The sequence below is a fragment of the Lepidochelys olivacea genome (genome assembly GCF_965140295.1).
Source record: "Lepidochelys olivacea isolate rLepOli2 genome assembly, chromosome: 1".
In the NCBI taxonomy this organism is placed as follows: Eukaryota; Metazoa; Chordata; order Testudines; family Cheloniidae; genus Lepidochelys; species Lepidochelys olivacea.
The window spans coordinates 6,321,928-6,342,086 of NC_140411.1; the positions used below are offsets into that span (position 1 = coordinate 6,321,928).

The following is a 20,159-nucleotide window of genomic DNA, read 5'->3' on the forward strand; positions in this document are numbered from 1 at the left end:
TCCAGGCCAGTGTCCACTGTCTGACAGAGATAGCCCCAAGTGCTTCAGAAGAAGATGTTAGAAACCCAACAGTAGATGCATGGCGGGTGGGCGGTGAAGGTGTCGTCTAATGCCTGACAGCTAGAGATTAGATTGTGCCCTGAAACACTTTGGCATCTAGGCTTTCCAAAATATTTATTTAGCTGTAACTATTGTAACCGGATAGCCTCACTATCCAGGTAAATGTCCAAACCCTTCCTTATTCTTACTTAACTCACGGCCTCAACTACCCATTGTGGCAATGAGTTCTTCAGTCTAATTAGGCACTGAGTGAAGAAAGCATTCTTTTTTAATCGGTTTGAATTTGCCAAGTTTCATTTTAATTCAAAGTTTTCTTGTGTTATGAGACAGGCAGATCACATTCTCAATCTATACTACTCTCTACCAGTCAGTATTGTATAGGTAACAATCCCAATCTTTTCAACCTCTCTCTGTATGAGAGTTTCCCCAGGCCCATTCTCATTCTCGTTGCCCTTGTCTGAACCCCTCTAATTCTGCAATATCCTTTGTGAGAAGGGTGTGATGCCCAGTACTACACAGAGGATTCCAGAGGATGGTGAAACATTGATCTCATGGCATTGTATTTTCTGCATAATTTCCCATCCCACTCCCCTTGGATCCCAATGTTTTGCTTAGTCTCTGTCCATGATTGAACTGTGAACAGGGTTTCCCAGAGCTGTGCACCATGACACCCAGGTCTCTGTCCTGAGTTCATACAATTAAATTAGAAACTTCCCAGGTGTTTGAAGACTTCAACCATTTCCCTCCAATGGGCATACAAGTTGCTGTTATTGACATTGAAATTCATCTGCCATCATGCTGCCCATTCACCTGGCTTCATTAGCTCCCTCTGGGGACTTCTTTGGACTTTACTATGACCCCTCATTCTAGATGTCTAATAACCATAAAATATTTCCATACTATTTGCTCAGTGTCCTTCTCTCCCTTCACAGGAACCTAGACCATTTCTTAGCCCAACTGATGCATCCACCACCTCATGGCAGCTCTCAACTTCACCCCCTCTGACCCTTCAACGTTCATGTTAACAGGAATCCCTGGCCTGGAAGCTGCTCATGTCTGGATTTCCATTCCTTTTTCTACATTCTACATTATTGGCCTGTTGGGAAATTTCATGGTTCTGTTTGTTGTAGGCAAAGAGCAGACCCTGCACAAGCCGATGTTCCTGTTGCTCTGCATGCTGGCGCTCACGGACATTGGCACATCTACATCTATCGTGCCAAAGGCACTGTGTATATTTTGGTTCAATTTGAAAGGCATTACTGAGGGTGGCTGCCTCACACAGATGTTCTCACTGCATGTGGTTTCTGCTATGCACTCAGCCGTCCTTGTGACAATGGCCTTCGATCGCTACGTTGCCATATGTAACCCTCTCAGATATGCCACCATCCTCACCAATGCACGAATAGCTAAGCTAGGGCTTGTGGGTTTCATAAGATCTTTTCTCTTCATTCTTCCACTGCCCTTGCTCCTGAGCAGGCTGCCATTCTGTGTCAATCGCATTATCCCCCACACTTACTGTGACCACATGGCTGTGGTGAAGATGTCATGTGGGGACACCACAGTCAACAGGATATATGGCTTGGTGGTTGCCTTTGTAGTCGTCGGGTTAGACCTGATGCTCGTTGCCCTGTCCTATGGTCTGATTATCAGGGCTGTCCTCAGAATATCCTCCAAGAAATCCTACCAGAAAGCCCTGAACACGTGCACAGCCCACATCTTTGTGATGCTGATTTCTTGTACTCTCTCCCTCTTCTCCATTCTGACACACCGGTTTGGTCAAGGCATCACTCCCCATGTTCGCATCATCTTGGCCAACCTCTACTACCTCATTCCCCCCATGCTCAACCCTATCATTTATGGGGTCAAAACGAAAGAGCTTCGTGAGAAAATGGGAAAATACACCTGCAGAAGATGATCACTGGGGGCACGGACTTTAAACCTGTATGACAAGATGGAGAAATGACATCTCCTTGTTAATCCTGGGTGCTCTGTCCCAGTTTGGTTGAGCTTAGCGTTGTGGAAGTTCACAGTCCGAGAAGTTCCTCACACCTAACTTCTTATTACTGTATGAGATGGCATCCCAGAGACTGGTATCATATTAAACATTTTTCCTGTGCTATTTTATTATGGGGTGAGAGCAGTAAACCTGACATTTTTTATTTGGCCCTTGAACATATTTCATTACAAATGAAAGCTTGGTCAAGGAAGCTTCCTCTCAGATTCAGTATTTAAACACAATGAAGGCACCCACCGAAATGATTCGCCTGTGCAAAAATACTGAGGAATTTACAACCCTTCAGCATTAAAGAAATTAATGGAAAATTTTAGTTGTTTTTTTTTTCCATTGTGCTTCAAAGAAGGATTTTGGAAATGGTAAATGCTGTTTCAAAACTGCTACAGTCCAAAGACACAGACCTGTACAATGCAGCAGGACTACTTCCCATAGACACTGAACTTGTAGCTAATTTAAAATTGAGTTCAAAGAAACCAAACGTTCAGCAGGTAAATGATCAGAAAATGGGTCAGACAAATCAAATCTGAAGAGAAGTGTTTGAGAAAGGCAAAAAGGCAGGGGAGCAGCTTGTTTTGTGGCAGACCAGGTAGGAGAGCAGAGCTGCTACTGACATCTGTAGGGGAGATTAGCTGAGAGAGACAGAATCACCCCCAGAACAACTGCCCAAGGTTCCCTCCGTGAGGGAAGGGAGGGCCTGCTGAAGGGACATCCTGAGAGGGAAGCATTTGTCATAAATATAAAGGGAAAGGTAAACCCCTTTAAAATCCCTCCTGGTCAGAGGAAAAATCCTCTCACCTGTAAAGGGTTAAGAAGCTAAAGGTAACCTCACTGGCACCTGACCAAAATGACCAATGAGGAGACAAGATACTTTCAAAAGCTGGGAGGAGGGAGAGAAACAAAGGGTCTGGGGCTGTCTGTATGCTGCTTTTGCTGGGGACAGAACATGAATGGAGTCTTCGAATTTAGTAAGTAATCTAACTAGGTATGTGTTAGATTATGATTTCTTTAAATGGCTGAGAAAATAGCTGAGCTGAATAGAATGAATATTCCTGTCTGTGTGTCCTTTTTGTAACTTAAAGTTTTGCCTAGAGGGATTCTCTATGTTTGAATCTAATTCCCCTGTAAGGTATCTACCATCCTGATTTGACAGAGGTGATTTCATTTTACTTCTATTAAAAGTCTTCTTGTAAGAAAACTGAATGCTTTTTCATTGTTCTAAGATCCAAGGGTTTGGGTCTGTGGTCACCTATGCAAATTGGTGAGGATTTTTACCAAACCTTCCCCAGGAAGTGGGGTGCAAGGGTTGGGAGGATTTTGGGGAGAAAGACGTGTCCAAACTACGTTTCCCAGTAAACCCAGATAAAGTTGGGTGGTGGCAGTGGAAGTCCAAGGGCAAAGGGTAAAATAGTTTGTATCTTGGGGAAGTTTTAACCTAAGCTGGTAAAAGTAAGCTTAGTAGGTTTTCATGCAGGTCCCCACATCTGTACCCTAGAGTTCAGAGTGGGGAAGGAACCTTGACAGCATTCATCTTTAAACTAGGATTTAAACTAGGTTTGCCGGGCGATGGACAACTAAGGCCAGAGCTAAGTGGATAAGTGGGAGGAAACACAAGGAGGAGTGTACAACAGGGGAGGCCTCCTGAATCATACTGAGAAAGTAGGGCAATCGGCTAGTTACCTAGGTGCTTGTACATGAACACAAGAAGCCTGGGAAGATTGGAAGTCCTGGCAGAACTGAAGTTTCTGACATAACAGAGACTTGGTCGGGTAGCTCACATGACTGGAGCACTGTCATAGATGTGTATAAACTGTTCAGGAAGGACAGGCAGGGGAGAAACGGTGGAGGAGTTGCACTGTATGTAAGGGAGCAGTATGATTGCTCAGAGCTCCAGCATGAAACAGGAGAAAAGCCTGTTGAGAGTCTTTGGGTTACTTTTAGAAGCAAGAGCAACAAGGGTGATGTCTTGGTGGGCATGTTCTATACACCACAGGACCAGGAGGATGAGGTAGATGAGGCTTTCTTCGTACACTTAACTAAAGTTTCCAGAATACATGCCCTGGTTCTAATGGGGGACTTCAATTACCCTGACATCTGCTGACAGAGCAATATAGCAGTGCACAGACAATCCACAAAGTTTTTGGAGAATGTTGGGGACAAATTCCTGGTGCAAGTGCTGGAGGAACCAACTAGGGCCCATTCTCCTCTTGACTTGCTGCTCACAAACAGGGAAGAATTGGTAGGGGAAGTAGAAGTGGGAGGCAACCTAGGCAGCAGTGACCATGAGATGATCGAGTTCAGGATCCTCACAAAAGGAAGAAAGGAGAGTAGGAAAATTGGACCCTGGACTTCAGAAAAGCAGACTTTGACACCATTAGGGAACTGATGGATCACCTGGCAGGCTAATATGAGGGGAAAGGAGTCCAGGAAACCTGGCTGTATTTTAAAGAAGCCATACTGAGGGGGAAGGACAAAACCATTCCAAAGTGCAGAAAGAATAGCAAATATGGCAGGTGGCCAGCTTGGCTTAACAGTGAGATCTTCGGTGAGATTAAACTCAAAAAGGAAGTTTATAAGAAGTGGAAATTTGGACAGATGACTAGGGAGGAGTATAAAAATCTTGTGAGAGAATGCTGGAGTGTAATCAGGAAGGCCAAGCCACAATTTGAGTTACAGCTAGCAAGGGACGTGAAGGGTAACAAGAAGGGTTTCTACAAGTATGTTAGCAACAAGAAGAAGGTCAGGGAAAGTGTGGGATGCTTTCTGAATGCGGGGAGGCAAAACAGTGACAGATGATGTGGAAAAAGCTGAAGTACTCAATGCTTTCTTTTGCCTCAGTCTTCACAGACAAAGTCAGCTACCATACTGCTGTTCTGGCCAGCACAGTACTGGGAGGAGGTGGGCAGACTTCAGGGGTGAAAAAGCAGGTTAAGGACTATTTAGAAAAGCTGGACATGCACAAGTCTATGGGTCCAGACCTAATGCATCTGAGGGTGCTGAGGAAATTGGCTGATGTGATTACAGAGCCATTGGCCATTATATTTGAAAATTCATGGCAATCAGGGGAGGTCAAGAACAATTGGAAAAAGCAAATATAGTGCTCATCTTTAAAAAAGAGAAGGAGAATTCGGGAAACTACAGACCTTTCAGTCTCACCTCAGTCCCTGGAAAAATCATGAAGCAGGCCCTCAAATAATCCATTTTGAAGCACTTGAAGAAGAGGAAGGTGATCAGGAACAGTCAACATGGATTCAGCAAGGGAAGTCATGCCTAACCAACCTGATTGCCTTCTATGACGAGACAACTGACTTTGTGGATATGAGGAAAGTGGTGGACATGATATATCTTGACTTTAGCAAAGCTTTTGATACGGTCTGCCACAGTATTCTTGCCAGCAAGTTAAAAAAGTATGGCTTGGAAGAATGGAAAATAAGGTAGATAGAAAGCTGGCTAGATCATCGGGCTCAACGGATAATGATCATAGAATCATAGAATCATGGAAGATTAGGGTTGGAAGAGACCTCAGGAGGTCGTCTAGTCCAACCCCCTGCTCAAAGCAGGACCAACATCCACTAAATCATCCAAGCCAGGGCTTTGCCAAACTGGGCTTTAAAAATCTCTAAGGATGGAGATTCCACCACCTCCCTAGGTAACCCATTCCAGTGCTTCACCACCTAGAGAAAAAGTGTTTCCTAATGTCAACCTAAACCTCCCCTACTGCAATTTGAGACCATTACTCCTCGTTCTGTCATCTGCCACCACTGAGAACAGCCAAGCTCCATCTTCTTTGGAACCCCCCTTCAAGTAGCTGAAGGCCATTGTCAAATCCCACCTCACTCTTCTCTTCTGTAGACTAAACAAACACAGTTCCCTCAGCCTCTCCTCATAAGTCATGTCCCCCAGACCCGTGATCATCTTTGTTGCCCTTCGCTGGACTGTCTCCAATTTCTCCACATCCTTTCTGTAGCGGGGCCCAAAACTGAACGCAATACTCCAGATGTGGCCTCACCAGTGCCAGATAGAGTGGAATAATCACTTCCCTTGATCTGCGGGCAATGCTCCTACTAATTCCCTACCCTCCAGTGTATCTACCTCACCCCCCAGCTTAGTGTCATCTGTGAACTTGCTGAGGGTGCAATCCACCCCATCATGCATATCATTAGTAAAGATGTTGAACAAAACTGGCCCTAGGACTGACCCCTGGAGTACTCCGCTTGATACCGGCTGACAACTAGACATCCAGTCATTGATCACGACCTGTTGAGCCCGACAATAGTTTTTTTTACTATGCCAGAGAGTAGATGAACTATTAGAACAGGTTTTGCTGCCACTTCAGACCACACAGATTGATACTGGCAGACACTTTTGATGCCAGAATCCTGGGAGAAGAAAGTATTTTCCACGCCCTTTGGTTTGCATCAATTCAAGATCAAGACATATGGCCTCCATAGGGTGGCTGTGACTTTTGATGGACTGGAAATTACACCTGCGCGGCGTGTAAGCCTTGTTGCACTGCTACTATTAATTGAAGTGTTTTCCCCCATATCTTCTGGCAGTATTCCCACATGTAATGCAGATGGCAGTACATTAAACACCGAAAAGAAAGCCACCATCAGTTGCTAGCCTGAACAGTTTGCAAGACTCAGTTTGCTCTGACAGTCTGATCCCCTGGTTTTGGCAAATCATTTCTTCACTCCCGGGGACGGTTCTCAAGCTGAAGTTCTCCAAGGAGTATTGTCTACTCTTCTCACTGCTCATGGTGCCGAGTGAATTGTCTGGGAGTCCTGCCAACCTGAGAGTCCACAGGGACTGTACAGGAGAATCATAATAGTTGCTGTTCAGCATTCTGAATGTCAGACGTGAGATTCATTCACTGATTCTCAGGACTTTCCCTTCTTGTCACTGTACGGAAAGTTCCTCGCTCTGCTGAGCGGGATTGTGGTGAGTTGCCTGTTTCTGCCCTGAAGTTTGTGCAAAGGGTTCTAGGGTTCAAGTCATAGAATCATAGACTATCAGGGTTGGAAGGGAACTCAGGAGGTCATCTAGTCCAACCCCCTGCTCAAAGCAGGACCAATCCCCAACTAAATCATCCCAGACAGGGCTTTGTCAAGCCTGACCTTAAAAACTTCTAAGGAAGGAGATTCCACCACCTCCCTAGAGAACCCATTCCAGTGCTTCACCACCCTCATAGTGAAATAGGGTTTCCTACTATCCAGCCTAAACCTCCCCTGCTGCAACTTGAGACCATTACTCCTCATTCTGTCATCTACTACCACTGAGAACAGTCTAGATCCATCCTCTTTGGAACCCACTTTCAGGTTGTTGAAAGCAGCTATCAGATACCCCCTCATTCTTCTCTTCCGCAGACTAAACAATCCCAGTTCCCTTAGCTTCTCCTCATAAGTCATGTCTTCCAGTCCCCTAATCATTTTTGTTGCCCTCTGCTGGATGTTTCCCAATTTTTCCACATCCTTCTTGTAGTGTGGGGCCCAAAACTGGACACAGTACTCCAGATGAGGCCTTACCAATGTTGAATAGAGGGGAACAATCATGTCCCTCTGTCAAGATTCCTTCCCCACTCTGAACTCTAGGGTACGGATGTGGGGACCTGCATGAAAACCTTCTAAGCTTACTTTAACCAGCTTAGGTTAAAACTTCCCCAAGGTACAAACTATTTTACCATTTGCCCTTGGACTTCCACTGCCACCACCAAACTTTATCTGGGTTTACTGGGAAACGTAGTTTGGACATGTCTTTCTCCCCAAAATCCTCCCAACCCTTGCACCCCACTTCCTGGGAAAGGTTTGGTAAAAATCCTCAACAATTTGCATAGGTGACCACAGACCCAAACCCTTGGATTTTAGAACAATGAAAAAGCATTCAGTTTTCTTTCAAGAAGACTTTTAATAGAAGTAAAGGAATCACCTCTGTCAAATCAGGATGGTAGATTCCTTACAGGGTAATTAGATTCAAAACATAGAGAATCCCTCTAGGCAAAACCTTAAGTTACACAAAAGACACACAGACGGGAATAGTCATTCTATACAGCAGTTCTTTTCTCAGCCATTTAAAGAAATCATAATCTAACGCGTACCTAGCTAGATTACTTACTAAAGGTTCTAAGACTCCATTCATGTTCTGCCCCCAGCAAAAGCAGCATACAGACAGACACAGACCCTTTGTTTTTCTCCCTCCTCCCAGCTTTTGAAAGTATCTTGTCTCCTCATTGGTCATTTTGGTCAGGTGCCAGCGAGGTTACCTTTAGCTTCTTAACCCTTTACAGGTGAGAGGATTTGTCCTCTGACCAGGAGGGATTTTAAAGGGGTTTACCCTTCCCTTTATATTTATGACACCCTCGATCTGCTGGCTATGCCCCTACTTATACATCCCAAAATGCCATTGGCCTTCTTGGCAACAAGGGCACACTGCTGACTCATATCCAGCTTCTCTTCCACTGTCACCCCTAGGTCCTTTTCCGCAGAACTGCTGCCTAGCCATTCGGTCCCTAGTCTGTAGCGGTGCATTGGATTCTTCCATCCTAAGTGCAGGACCCTGCACTTATCCTTATTGAACCTCATCAGATTTCTTTTGGCCCAATCCTCCAATTTGTCTAGGTCCTTCTGTATCCTATCCCTCCCCTCCAGCGTATCTACCACTCCTCCCAGTTTAGTATCATCCGCAAATTTGCTGAGAGTGCAATCCACACCATCCTCCAGATCATTTATGAAGATATTGAACAAAACCGGCCCCAGGACCGACCCCTGGGGCACTCCACTTGACACCGGCTGCCAACTAGATATGGAGCCATTGATCACTACCCATTGAGCCCGACAATCTAGCCAGCTTTCTTTCCACCTTATTGTCCATTCATCCAGCCCATACTTCTTTAACTTGCTGGCAAGAATACTGTGGGAGACCGTATCAAAAGCTTTGCTAAAGTCAAGGAACAACACATCCACCGCTTTCCCCTCATCCACAGAGCCAATTATCTCGTCATAGAAGGCAATTAGATTAGTCAGGCATGACTTGCCCTTGGTGAATCTATTTTGACTGTTCCTGATCACTCTCCTCTCCTCTAAGTACTTCAGAATTGATTCCTTGAGGACCTGCTCCATGATTTTTGCAGGGATTGAGGTGAGGCTGACTGGCCTGTAGTTCCCAGGATCCTCCTTCTTCCCTTTCTTAAAGACGGGCACTACATTAGCCTTTTTCCAGTCGTCCGGGACTTCCCCGGATCGCCATGAGTTTTCAAAGATAATGGCCAATGGCTCTGCAATCACATCCGCCAACTCCTTTAGCACTCTCGGATGCAGAGCATCCGGCCCCATGGACTTGTGCTTGTCCAGCTTTTCTGAATTGTCCCGAACCACTTCTTTCTCCACAGAGGGCTGGTCACCTCCTCCCCATGCTGTGCTGCCCAGTGCAGCAGTCTGGGAGCTGTCCTTGTCTGTGAATACAGAGGCAAAAAAAGCAGTGAGTACATTACCTTTTTCCACATTCCCTGTCAATAGGTTGCCTCCCTCATTCAGTAAGGGGCACACACTTTTCTTGACTTTCTTCTTGTTGCTAACATACCTGAAGGAACCCTTCTTGTTACTCTTAACATCTCTTGCTAGCTGCAACTCCAGGTGTGATTTGGCCTTACTGATTTCACTCCTGCATGCCCAAGCAATATATTTATACTCTTCCCTGGTCATTTGTCCAATCTTCCACTTCTTGTAAGCTTCTTTTCTGTGTTTAAGATCAGCAAGGATTTCACTGTGAAGCCAAGCTGGTCGCCGGCCATATTTACTATTCTTTCTACACATCTGGATGGTTTGTCCCTGTAACCTCAGTAAAGATTCTTTAAAATACAGCCAGGTCTCCTGGACTCCTTTCCCCCTCATGTTATTCTCCCAGGGGATCCTGCCCATGAGTACCCTGAGGTTGTCAAAGTCTGCTTTTCTGAAGTCCAGGGTCTGTATTCTGCTGCTCTCCTTTCTTCCCTGTGTCAAGATCCTGAACTCGACCATCCCATGGTCACTGCCTCCCTGGTTTCCATCCACGTTTGCTTCCCCTACTAATGCTTCAGGTTTGTGTTCAGCAGGTCAGGAAGAGCACTGCCCCTAGTTGGTTCCTCCAGCACTTGCACCAGGAAATTGTCCCCTACCCTTTCCAAAATCTTCCTGGATTGTCTGTGCCCTGCTGTATTGCTTTCCCAGCAGATATCAGGGTGATTGAAGTCTCCCATGAAAACCAGGGCCTGCGATCTAGTAACTTCTGTTAGTTGCTGGAAGAAAGCCTTGTCCACCTCATCCCCCTGGTCCGGTCGTCTGTAGCAGACTCCCACCACGACATCACCCTTGTTGCTCACACTTCTAAACTTAATCCAGAGACTATCAGGTTTTTCTGCAGTTTCATAACAGAGGTCTGAGCAGTCATACTGCTCTCTTACATATAATGCCACTCCCTGACCTTTTCTGCTCTGCCTGTCCTTCCTGAACAGTTTATATCATCCATGACAGTACTCCAGTCATGTGAGTTTTTCCCACCAAGTCTCTGTTATTCCAATCACATCATAATTCCTTGACTGTGCCAGGACTTCCAGTTGTCCCTGCTTGTTTCCGAGGCTTCTTGCATTTGTGTATAGGCACTTGAGATAAGTTGATGTTTGTCCTGCTTTCTTAGTATGAGGCAGGAGCCCTCCCCTCTCACGCTCTCCTCCTCGTGCTTCCTCCCGGTATCCCACGTCCCCACTTACCTCAGGACTTTGGTCTCCTTCCCCTGGTGAACCTAGTTTAAAGCCTTCCTCCCTAGGTTAGCCATCCTGCTTGCGAAGATGCTCTTCCCTCTCTTTGTTAGGTGGAGCCCGTCTCTGCCTAGCACTCCTCCTTCTTGGAACACCCTCCCATGGTCAAAAAAAATGCAAAGTCTTCTCTCCAACACCACCTGTGTAGCCATTCGTTGACTTCCATGATTCAACGGTCTCTACCCAGGCTTAGGAAGGGGTAGCGATCCGAGGGCTTGATAAGTCTCAGCAGTCTCTCTGTCACATCGTGAATCCTAACTTCTGGCAAGCAGCAGACTTCTCTGTTTAACCGGTCGGGGCGGCAGATAGATGACTCAGTCCCCCTGAGGAGAGAGTCCCCAACCACCACCACCCGCCTCCTCCCCTTCGGAGTGGTGGTCGTGGAACCCCCATCCCCAGGACTGTGCATCTCATGCCTTCCAATCGGCGGAGTCTCCTTCTGTTCCCTTCCCTCAGATGTATCATCTAGTCCACTCTCCACATTAGTACCTGTGGAGAGAAAATGAAAATGGTTGCTTACCTGCATCTGCACTGCTGGTATATGGACGCTCCCCTTTCTTCTTCTGGAGGTCACATGCTGCCAAATTTATTCACTGTCCTCCTGTCCCCTCTGCGCAGCCTGCTCTGAATCTTCAGAAAGTTGTGCCCATAGAAGCATATCCTGCCGTCTGTCCAGGAAATCTTGTTTCTCTTATGCAACACAGGGTCGATACTTGTTTCTCCAGACCTTTGAACCTTCTCTTCCAATGTGGAGACCAGCTTGCACTTTGTACAGACAAAGTTGCTTCTGTCCTGTGGAAGGAAGACAAACATGGCACATCCAGTGCAGGTCACAACAGCTGAATGCTCCCCATCCATATTACCTTCCTTCTCTGAGCTTCCTCTGGAGTTGTAGAAACTACTCAGAGAAGCAGGCAAGATGTAAGCCTCAGTGGGCTTTCTTCCCAGGCAAACTCCCTCTGTTAGCCTCTCTGCTGTTCGCCGTTCGAACCATCTGAACAGGAATTCTCCAGCATGGTGACTTGAACCGTGTTGATTGTCTGAATCACCAAGGGATTTACCTGATAAAATTGGAACTACCAATGTATTGGAAATAATTTACACAAATATTTGTTTTTAAGATCAGTTCCTTGTGTCTTACTGTGTCCTTATATCTGTCTCAGTAGCTTCCTTTTTTTGTGTTTTTTTTCCTCTAGTTCGCTCAAGCTTTCCAATTCAGCAATTTCTCTGCACTGTTAGGGAGTAGAGCCAGAGCCTATGCAGTGGGTATCCGTGTTACACGAGGGTTCACAACAAGAATGGGCCACACACTGGCCAGAATCTGCTGTCACATTCTGCCTTCACAGGGTCACTCCAGATTGAAAGTGGCTTCCCTGAGAGCAAAATCAGGGCCCATGCATTTTCAAATCCCCACCTTTCATGACAGATCTGAAAATGCCACATAAACTGGGAGTTTCCTTCAGGATCTCTCAGCACAGTAGCAGAAAGGCACTCTCTGTAGCAGGACCCGATGCTGTAATTATCACAGCTCAGAGCTGAAAGTTAAACACTAAGGGTGAAATCTTGGCCCCCATTGGGATCACCCCAAATCCACATGTAGAAACTTAAATAAACTGTCTGAGTTGCATGGACCATGAGCCTCCAGTGACTTCAACTGGAGTCATCCCATGGTCTCTAAGGATGGGTGAGCTCGTTTGTACTATAGGAGAGCTGACAGGAGAGGAAAGTTTCTGAAATCTCAAACTCACAGGCTTAAAGTCTCAAAACAATTAGGATAACATTTTATTTAAGGGAGAGAGAGGGGTCTGCTCTCTCCATGCCCCTGCATATCCGGTTCTGGAGAAGACGAGAAGCACCAAAAGGCAGTAAAAATAAAAACATGTTTCTGGCTTAGAGGAAACCAGGAGGGGTTGGAAATCACATCAAGGGAGGTCCAGGAATGTACTGTGTGTGTATGTGGGGGTGCTGTGTCCACATCACAGTGGTGAATGGGCAAGATACGGTCTGGACACCCTGCCTAATGCACAGACCGAAGAGGCATAACAAGGCCTCAGGGGACAGGGGGGTGTCTCAGACTGTAACATAACATGGACCATGCTGTAGCAGATTGTCTGTGACAGCATCCCCCATCCAGACCATCCCTCCTCTCATGAGCAATCCCACTACAGACTCATGGGAACATGAGCAATTGCCAGCATGGAAAAACAGCTCAGGAAAATGTTTCTGTGTTTCTAATGGGCTGCAATATGTTAAATCTTTGTGTCATTTTGAGGAAGAGTTACTCATGCTGGCTCCTTTTAGTCTCTACGTCTTCTCTCCCTCCTGCCAGGTCTGTCTCTCTCTCTTTCCCTACACAGGCTAAGCTGCTGCTGGGAGCCCCGGAAAGGCAGTTCAGGCTGATCTCACCCTTTTCCCAGTGCTGGCACTGAGATTAACCTTGTATGAGGAGATATTTCTGTGAGCTGTTGCTGTGGGGTCTGGCACCTTGTTTTGATCCTGAATGAGGGGTATCACTGTGTGGCAGAGGTGGGAGCTGTGCAATCTGGGAACATACATGGACAGGTGAGCAGTGTGAGAGGTTGAGGGAGCACACAAGGTGTGTACTTGGACAATCAGGGAGCAATGGAGATTGTGGAGGCAGGCAGGTGGTGTACACAAAGAAGGAGGCAGTAATGGGATTTGTTGGGGTAGGCAGAGGGGTTTACACAGAAAAGTGGGCAGTGCAAAGGGTTGGGGGGCAGGCCCGGGGGTGTACACAGAGAAGTAGGCAGCGCTGGAGGTTGTGGGGGCAGGGAGTGGGGTGGAAACGGACAGCCAGGAAGAGCTACTGAAATTCAGTTTTTCTTTGTGATTATTGGCATTTCACCAGTGGAAAGAACCATTGATCTTTGCTCCTCAGTTGGTTCAATCTCCCATCATACTGTGACCCCCTGTCGATACTCTCCTTCCCCATCCCAGGCTACCCCGATTCCAGCAGCACCCTGGTCACCAGTGTCTTCTCCAGGCTCCACAGTCATCCCTGGCTCACACAATCTCCAAGCTGCCCCACGCTCCACACAGCTCTTCCTCTGCAGGGAGTGAGGTGTCTCCTGTCACACCTGCTCCCTTGGCTGGGGGTTGAGGGGGAGATCAGTGAGTGTGTCTCTCCAGTGAGAAATCTCACACAGAGAGTGGCAAATGCCAAGGTACCTGTGCTATCGCTCTTGGTGCACCTATACAGCTTTGGGGACTGCTACACAGAAACAACTCACAAGCTGAGAAGTTTGCACATTGTATAATGAGAGTGGATCACTCTGGGACATGTGAGGACCTAGATAAATACAGCTGCCATGTCCAGGATACACTGGCAGCTGCCTGAAACAATGGGCCACCAGGACAGAGATGTTAAACTCAGGATGCTCTGGGAACAGTTTCTAGCCAGCTCTGTAAGTCATTTATGGTGAGGGTTGTACATACATTCTGCTGTACGGAGATTTTATGGGGTCAAATCATTATTTTTCTCACCTAAAATGTTCATCCATGTAGTGCCTCATGGGATCCCTCATCCTTGTGAAATATGCACCTAGTGTAACATTACCAAGACGCCACAGTCACATGAAAATTTCTCCCCTTAGGATAAATTCAACACGATCATGAAAGGAAAAAAATGCCTTCTGTAAGCTCAGGCACGAGCTTGCAGGCAAAATGCCTCCAGCTGACTCCTGAGGACATGTATAACACGGGCTGGAGAATTTTCCCAAAATTATTCCTAGAGCAGATCTTTTAGAGAAACATCCAACCTTGATTTAAAAAATTTCAGTAATGAAGAATCCACCAAGACCCTTCGTAAATTGTTCCAGTGGTTAATTACTCTCACCGATTAAAAAAATGTATACCTTATTGTGACAGATTTATGTTACCAATTTGCTTGGGTGATTAGGCTGAGGCCAAAGGATCTTTAGGGGAGGAGATGAAGGAGCAGACCAAGCGACTAAGTTTAAAGCTTTATTAACCAAATAACAGTGGTAAGTTCTGGGTGTGCCCCACGTCACTCAGAGGGAGGAAGAAAGTGCCCTAACCCACTTTCATGCTTACACACGCACAACCCAAGGCTGGCCAAGCCTGGGTATAATGTAAGAAGAAGAAGAGGGAAAGGGTAGAGGAGAGTTCTGCCCTGTGCACAGGTTGTCTAGGGTTCGCTGTAAATTTCCGACTTGCTTCAGCTTTTGGGAGGGATTTAAGCCCTGGGTTCTTCCGGGAGCATTTTTGTCCAGGGACCTTTGTCCCCCGTGCTCTCAGTACCAGTCTGAACCAGCCTTCCGCGACTCTCTTAGTTTCCCCAAAACACACTGGTTTCAGGGTCGCAAGACTGTTGTTTTTTAACTTACTAACCTTTGCAATTTTACTAGTTTTGCAACCCCTTCAGTTGTGTCTGGCTTAGTTTTCCTCTCTCTCGGCTGGCCAGGGTTGAGATACAGGCTTCTGGCTGTTTGGCAGCAGAGAGCTTGTTTGTGTGCACTGGCCTTGGGCTGCAGTTTTGTTCCTTATTTTTGGGCCTAGCTGGATCATTGTTTTATCCCATTCCTTTCTCCCTTCCTCCCCATTTGGTGGTGGCAGCGTACCCTCCAAGGGCAAAGAAATTGTGTTTTGGAGAAGTTTTAACCTAAGCTGGTAGAAATAAGCTGAGGGGTTCTTTCATGCGGGTCCCCACATCTATACCCTAGAGTTCAGAGTCGGGAGGGAACCCTGACACCCTATTTTACCTGTTTCACAAACTCCAACATGAAATCTCAACATCTACTTTTGCCATCTTTGACAATGGGAACAGGTAGTGTGTATTTTGAAAGTTCCAGCTGAAAAGAGACTCCAAAATCAACTGTGAAAATTGGTAAGTTATTTGACTCAAAGTTGATGTCATAGTTTAACACAACAATCCAGTTCTCAAAAACACAGAGTTCCATAACTCTCTCCAACAAGCTCTAGTAGAATCTCCTCAATTCCTGCAACAGTTTTCCCATATTAGCACTTTCAAACAGAAACATTTGATGTATTCTCCAGGCTTCCTGAAGGATTGGAAGTAGAAAAATCAGCTAAATTTGGATCACTGCAAATATGATAAAGAAGTTCAGCATTGTAATTTCTTTCTTTGTCTTTGGCTATCTGAAAGTGTAGCTTCAGTTCATCAAACAGATCAAGAATCTTGTTCACACAGCATCTAATGGAAAGCCACCCTGTGTCGAAAATCTGCAGTATCTTCTGGTGGTCTGGAAGTCACAGAAAGGCCGAGTAACAGGGTGTGTGGGGGTGGGGGTTGACAGATAATGCTGAAAGAGGTAAGGTGATGGTCAGAGAGAGGGAACTCAGCAGTGGAGAGAGCAGTCCTTGGGGATGGAGTGATAAGACAATAGGTGTGAAGAACTTCTCAGACTGTGAACTTTCATATTGCTGAGCTCATCCAAATTGGGACAGAGTACCCTTGATTAACAAAGAGACATCTTTCCCTCTCTTGTCAGACTGGTTTAAAGTCAATGGCCCCAGGCAATTACATTCTGCAGATGTATTTGCCTACTTTTTCATGAAGCTCTTTGGTTTTAACCCCATAAATGATAGGGTTGAGCATGGGGGGGATGAGGATATAGAAGTTGCCCAAGATGATGTGAATGTGGGGAGCAATGGCCTGACTGAATCGATGGGTCACATTGGAGAAGAGGAAGGGAGTATAAGACATCAGAATCACACAGATGTGGGCTGTGCAGGTGCTGAGAGCTTTCTGGTGGGCTTCCTTAGAGGGTATTCTCAGGACAGCCCTCATGATCAGACTGTAGGACAGGGCAATGAGGGTCAGATCTAACCCAATGACTAGAAACGCCATCGCCAAGCCGTACATATTGTTGACTGTGATGTCCCCACACGATATCTTTGCCACAGCTATAGATTCGCAGTACATGTGGGGGATAATGCGGTTGGCACAGAATGGCTGCCTGCTCAGGAGCAGTGGCAGGGGCATCATGAAGAGAACAGCTCTTGTCAAACCCACTAGCCCGAGCTTAGCTATTCGTGTGTTGGTGAGGATGGTGGCGTATCTCAGAGGGTTACATATGGCAACATAGCGATCGATGGCCATTGTCACAAGGACGGCTGAGTGCATAACAGAAGCTGCATGAAGGAAGAACATCTGGGTGAGGCAGCCACCCACAGTAATTCCTTTTAAATTGACCCAAAATATACTCAGTGCCTTCGGCACAACGGAGGTAGACATGCTGATGTCTGTGAGTGCCAGCATGCAGAACAGCAGGAACATCGGCTTGTGCAGGGTCTGCTCTTTGCCTACAACAAACAGAACCATGAAATTTCCCAACAGGCTGATAATGTAGAACATAGAGAAAGGGATGGAAATCCAGATGTGGGCAGCTTCCAGGCCAGGGATGCCTGTTAGGATGAATGTTGAAGCATCAGAGGGGGTGAGATTGAAAACTGCCATGAGGTAGTTGATGCATTGATCTGGCTCAGAAATCTCAAGGTGCCTGTGAAGGGAGAGAGGCACATTGAGGGGGGTTAAACACTTTATAACACATAGTACAGTAAATATATTCTAGTTATCACCAATCTAGAAAGGGGGGTGAGCAGTGAGGTGGCAATATTTACAGATGGCACCCAATTATTCAGGTCATAGCCAATTACAGAAAGTCCTCAGAAGGAGATAACCAATCCAGGTGAATGGGCACAGTAACTACACATTCATTTCTACATCAATAACTGCAATGTGTCTGCCCATTGGAGGAAAAACCTTGAACTACTCAAATACCTTACAAGATTCTAATTTAACTGTATGAACTCAATAAAGGGATCTGGGCATCATAACACATAGCTCTGTAAAACCCTACTCACCATGCAAGCACGGCCAGATATTAGGCAAAAACCTTGGGATCCAGGAGAAGTGGAATGGGGAATCATACAGAAAACTTAGTCAGACAATGTTTCACCCTCCTTTAGATTTCTCTGTGCAATACTGAGCACCCTTCTCAAACCTGACATTGAGGAACTAGAGTGGTTCAGGGAAGGGCAGTGAGAATGATCAAGGGCCCGGGGCTCATATGGACTGGGACTGGCACTGTTATCTTAGAAAGGAAATGAATAAGAGGGGAAATGAGGAAAGTGAATAAATTACTGACTGGTGGAGAGTAGATCGAGAATGTGTTCTCCCTCTCATAACACATGAACAAGAAGACATTCAATTAAGCTGAATTGTGGCAAATTCAAAACAGATAAGAAAAGAGTGCTTTCTTCACTCAATCCCTAATTAGACTGAGGAACTCATTGCCACAAGAGGTAGTTGAGGCCATGAGGTAAGCAAGCATAAGGAAGGGTTTGGAGGGATAGCTCAGCGGTTTGACCAGTGGCCTGCTAAATCCAGGGTTGTGAGTTCAATGCTTGAGGGGGCCATTTAGGGATATGGGGCAAAAATTGGGGATTGGTCCTGCCTTGAGCAGGGGTTTGGACTAGATGACCTCCTGAGGTCCCTTCCAACCCTGATATTCTATGATTTACATGGATAGTGAGACTATGCAGTTACAATAGTTACAGCTAAATAACCATTTTGGAAAGCCCATATGCCAATGTGTTTCAGGAGAAAAGCCAGTCTCTAGCTGTCAGGTATTAGGGTGACATCCTCATCATGGTCAAGTCACCCCCATCCATCTACTGCTGGGTTTCTTACACCTTCTTCTGTAGCTCCTGATGTTGTCACTGTCAGAGAGAGAGGACACTGGACTTCATGGGTTTGATTCATGATGCAATTCGTATGTTGGAAAGGAGCCAAGTTTCCCTGATGGAAACGGACATTATCATGCTGGGCTATGACTTTATGCTTAACAGAATGGGGATGAAGGGCACATGAGCCTTGATATTTAGGGCTACAAGCCTGCATCCCCTGTTGCTTTTTGTGAGACATTTTCTTACTGGCATCTAGCTTTGTCTGAGACATAAGTTACAGGTGTTAACTGACAAGTGTAAGCAGAAAAACGTGTCAGCAACTCATGTGTTTACCCTTCTCATGACTGAATATTTATGAAGTTTACAGGTGATACTAAAATTGGGGGATTGTAAATAATAATAATGAAGAGGGAAGGTCACTTATTCAGAGCAATCTAGATTGTTTAGTAAACCCGGTCAAAGCAAACAGCATGTGTTCTAATATAGCTATGTAGATATCTACATCTAAGAACAAAGAATGTAGGTGATGCTTACATGATGGGGGACTATCGTGGGAAATTCAATGATACTGAACAAGAATTGGGGGCATGAAGGGATAATTAGCTAAACATGAGTTCCCAGTGTGACCCTGTGGCCAAAAGAGCCAATGTGATCCTGGGATGATAACCAGAGGAATGTCAAGGAAAGGTAGAGAAGTTATTTTACCATTCTATTTGGCACTGGTGCGACTGCTGATGGAATCCTATGTACAGTTTTGGAGTCTGGGATTAAAGATGGATGTTGATATTCTGAAGAGGGTTCAGAGAAGAGTCACAAGAATTAGTAAAAGATTAGAAAATTTACCTTATTGTGATAGACTCCAGGAGTCAATGTATGTAGTTGAACAAAGATAGTTAATGGGTGCCTTGATAACAGTCTGTAAGTACCTACACTGATACAGAGGTGTAACAGGATCCAATGGCTGCGAGATGAAGTTAAAGACATTCTGAAAGGAAATATGGAGTATATTTTTAAAATGCTGAGAGTAAGTATTAGACCAATTTATGAAGGTTCATGGGGGATTCTCCATCACTGAAGATTTTTAAATCAAGGTTGGATGTTTCTCTAAAAGATCTGCTCTAGGAACAATTTTGGTGAAATTCTCTGTGCTGTACCAGAAGTCAAACTAGATGATACAATGAGTCAGCTGGAGGCATTTTCCTTGCAAGCTCATGCCTGAGCTTACTGAAGGCTTTTTTTCTATTCATAACCATGGTGAATTTAACACTCTGGATAGAAATTCTCATGCATTTTTTGAGCCTTGAAAATGTTACACTAGGCTGAGGGATCCCCTTATGAGACACTTCATGGATGGAGATTTTGGAGGAAAAAAATGATTTGACCCCATAAAATCATACAACCCTTCCCATTCATAACTAACAGAGCTGGCTAGCAAATCATCCCAGAGCATCCTGGGTTTAACATCTGTCTCACAGTGGCCCACTGTTTCAGTCAGCTACCAGTGGTTCCTGCATGTGGCAGCTGTATTGATCTAGGCCCTCACATGTCCCAGGGTTGCCCGCTCTCATTATATAATGTGCATATTTCTCAGTTTGTGAGTTGTTCCTG

At 45.6% G+C, this 20,159-nt stretch overlaps 2 protein-coding genes across 2 annotated transcripts in view; one reads left to right on the top strand and one right to left on the bottom strand.

The window, feature by feature from the left end:
- Positions 1 to 1,036: 1,036 nt before the first annotated feature.
- Positions 1,037 to 20,159, top strand: part of LOC311513763 (olfactory receptor 52P1-like) — a gene marked incomplete at both ends in the record, with an annotated part of 42,155 nt that continues 23,032 nt past the window's right edge. Inside the window, one exon of the mRNA XM_084615839.1 lies at positions 1,037 to 1,190. Coding sequence (XP_084471965.1) covers positions 1,037 to 1,190 — 154 coding nt within the window. The remainder of the gene's footprint in view (positions 1,191 to 20,159) is intronic.
- On the bottom strand, positions 16,381 to 17,319 carry LOC311513429 (olfactory receptor 52E2-like; the record flags this gene model as incomplete). The annotated part of the gene is made up of 1 exon (XM_084615263.1): positions 16,381 to 17,319. The coding sequence occupies one exon, from the start codon at positions 17,317 to 17,319 to the stop codon at positions 16,381 to 16,383; it is 939 nt and encodes a 312-aa protein (XP_084471389.1).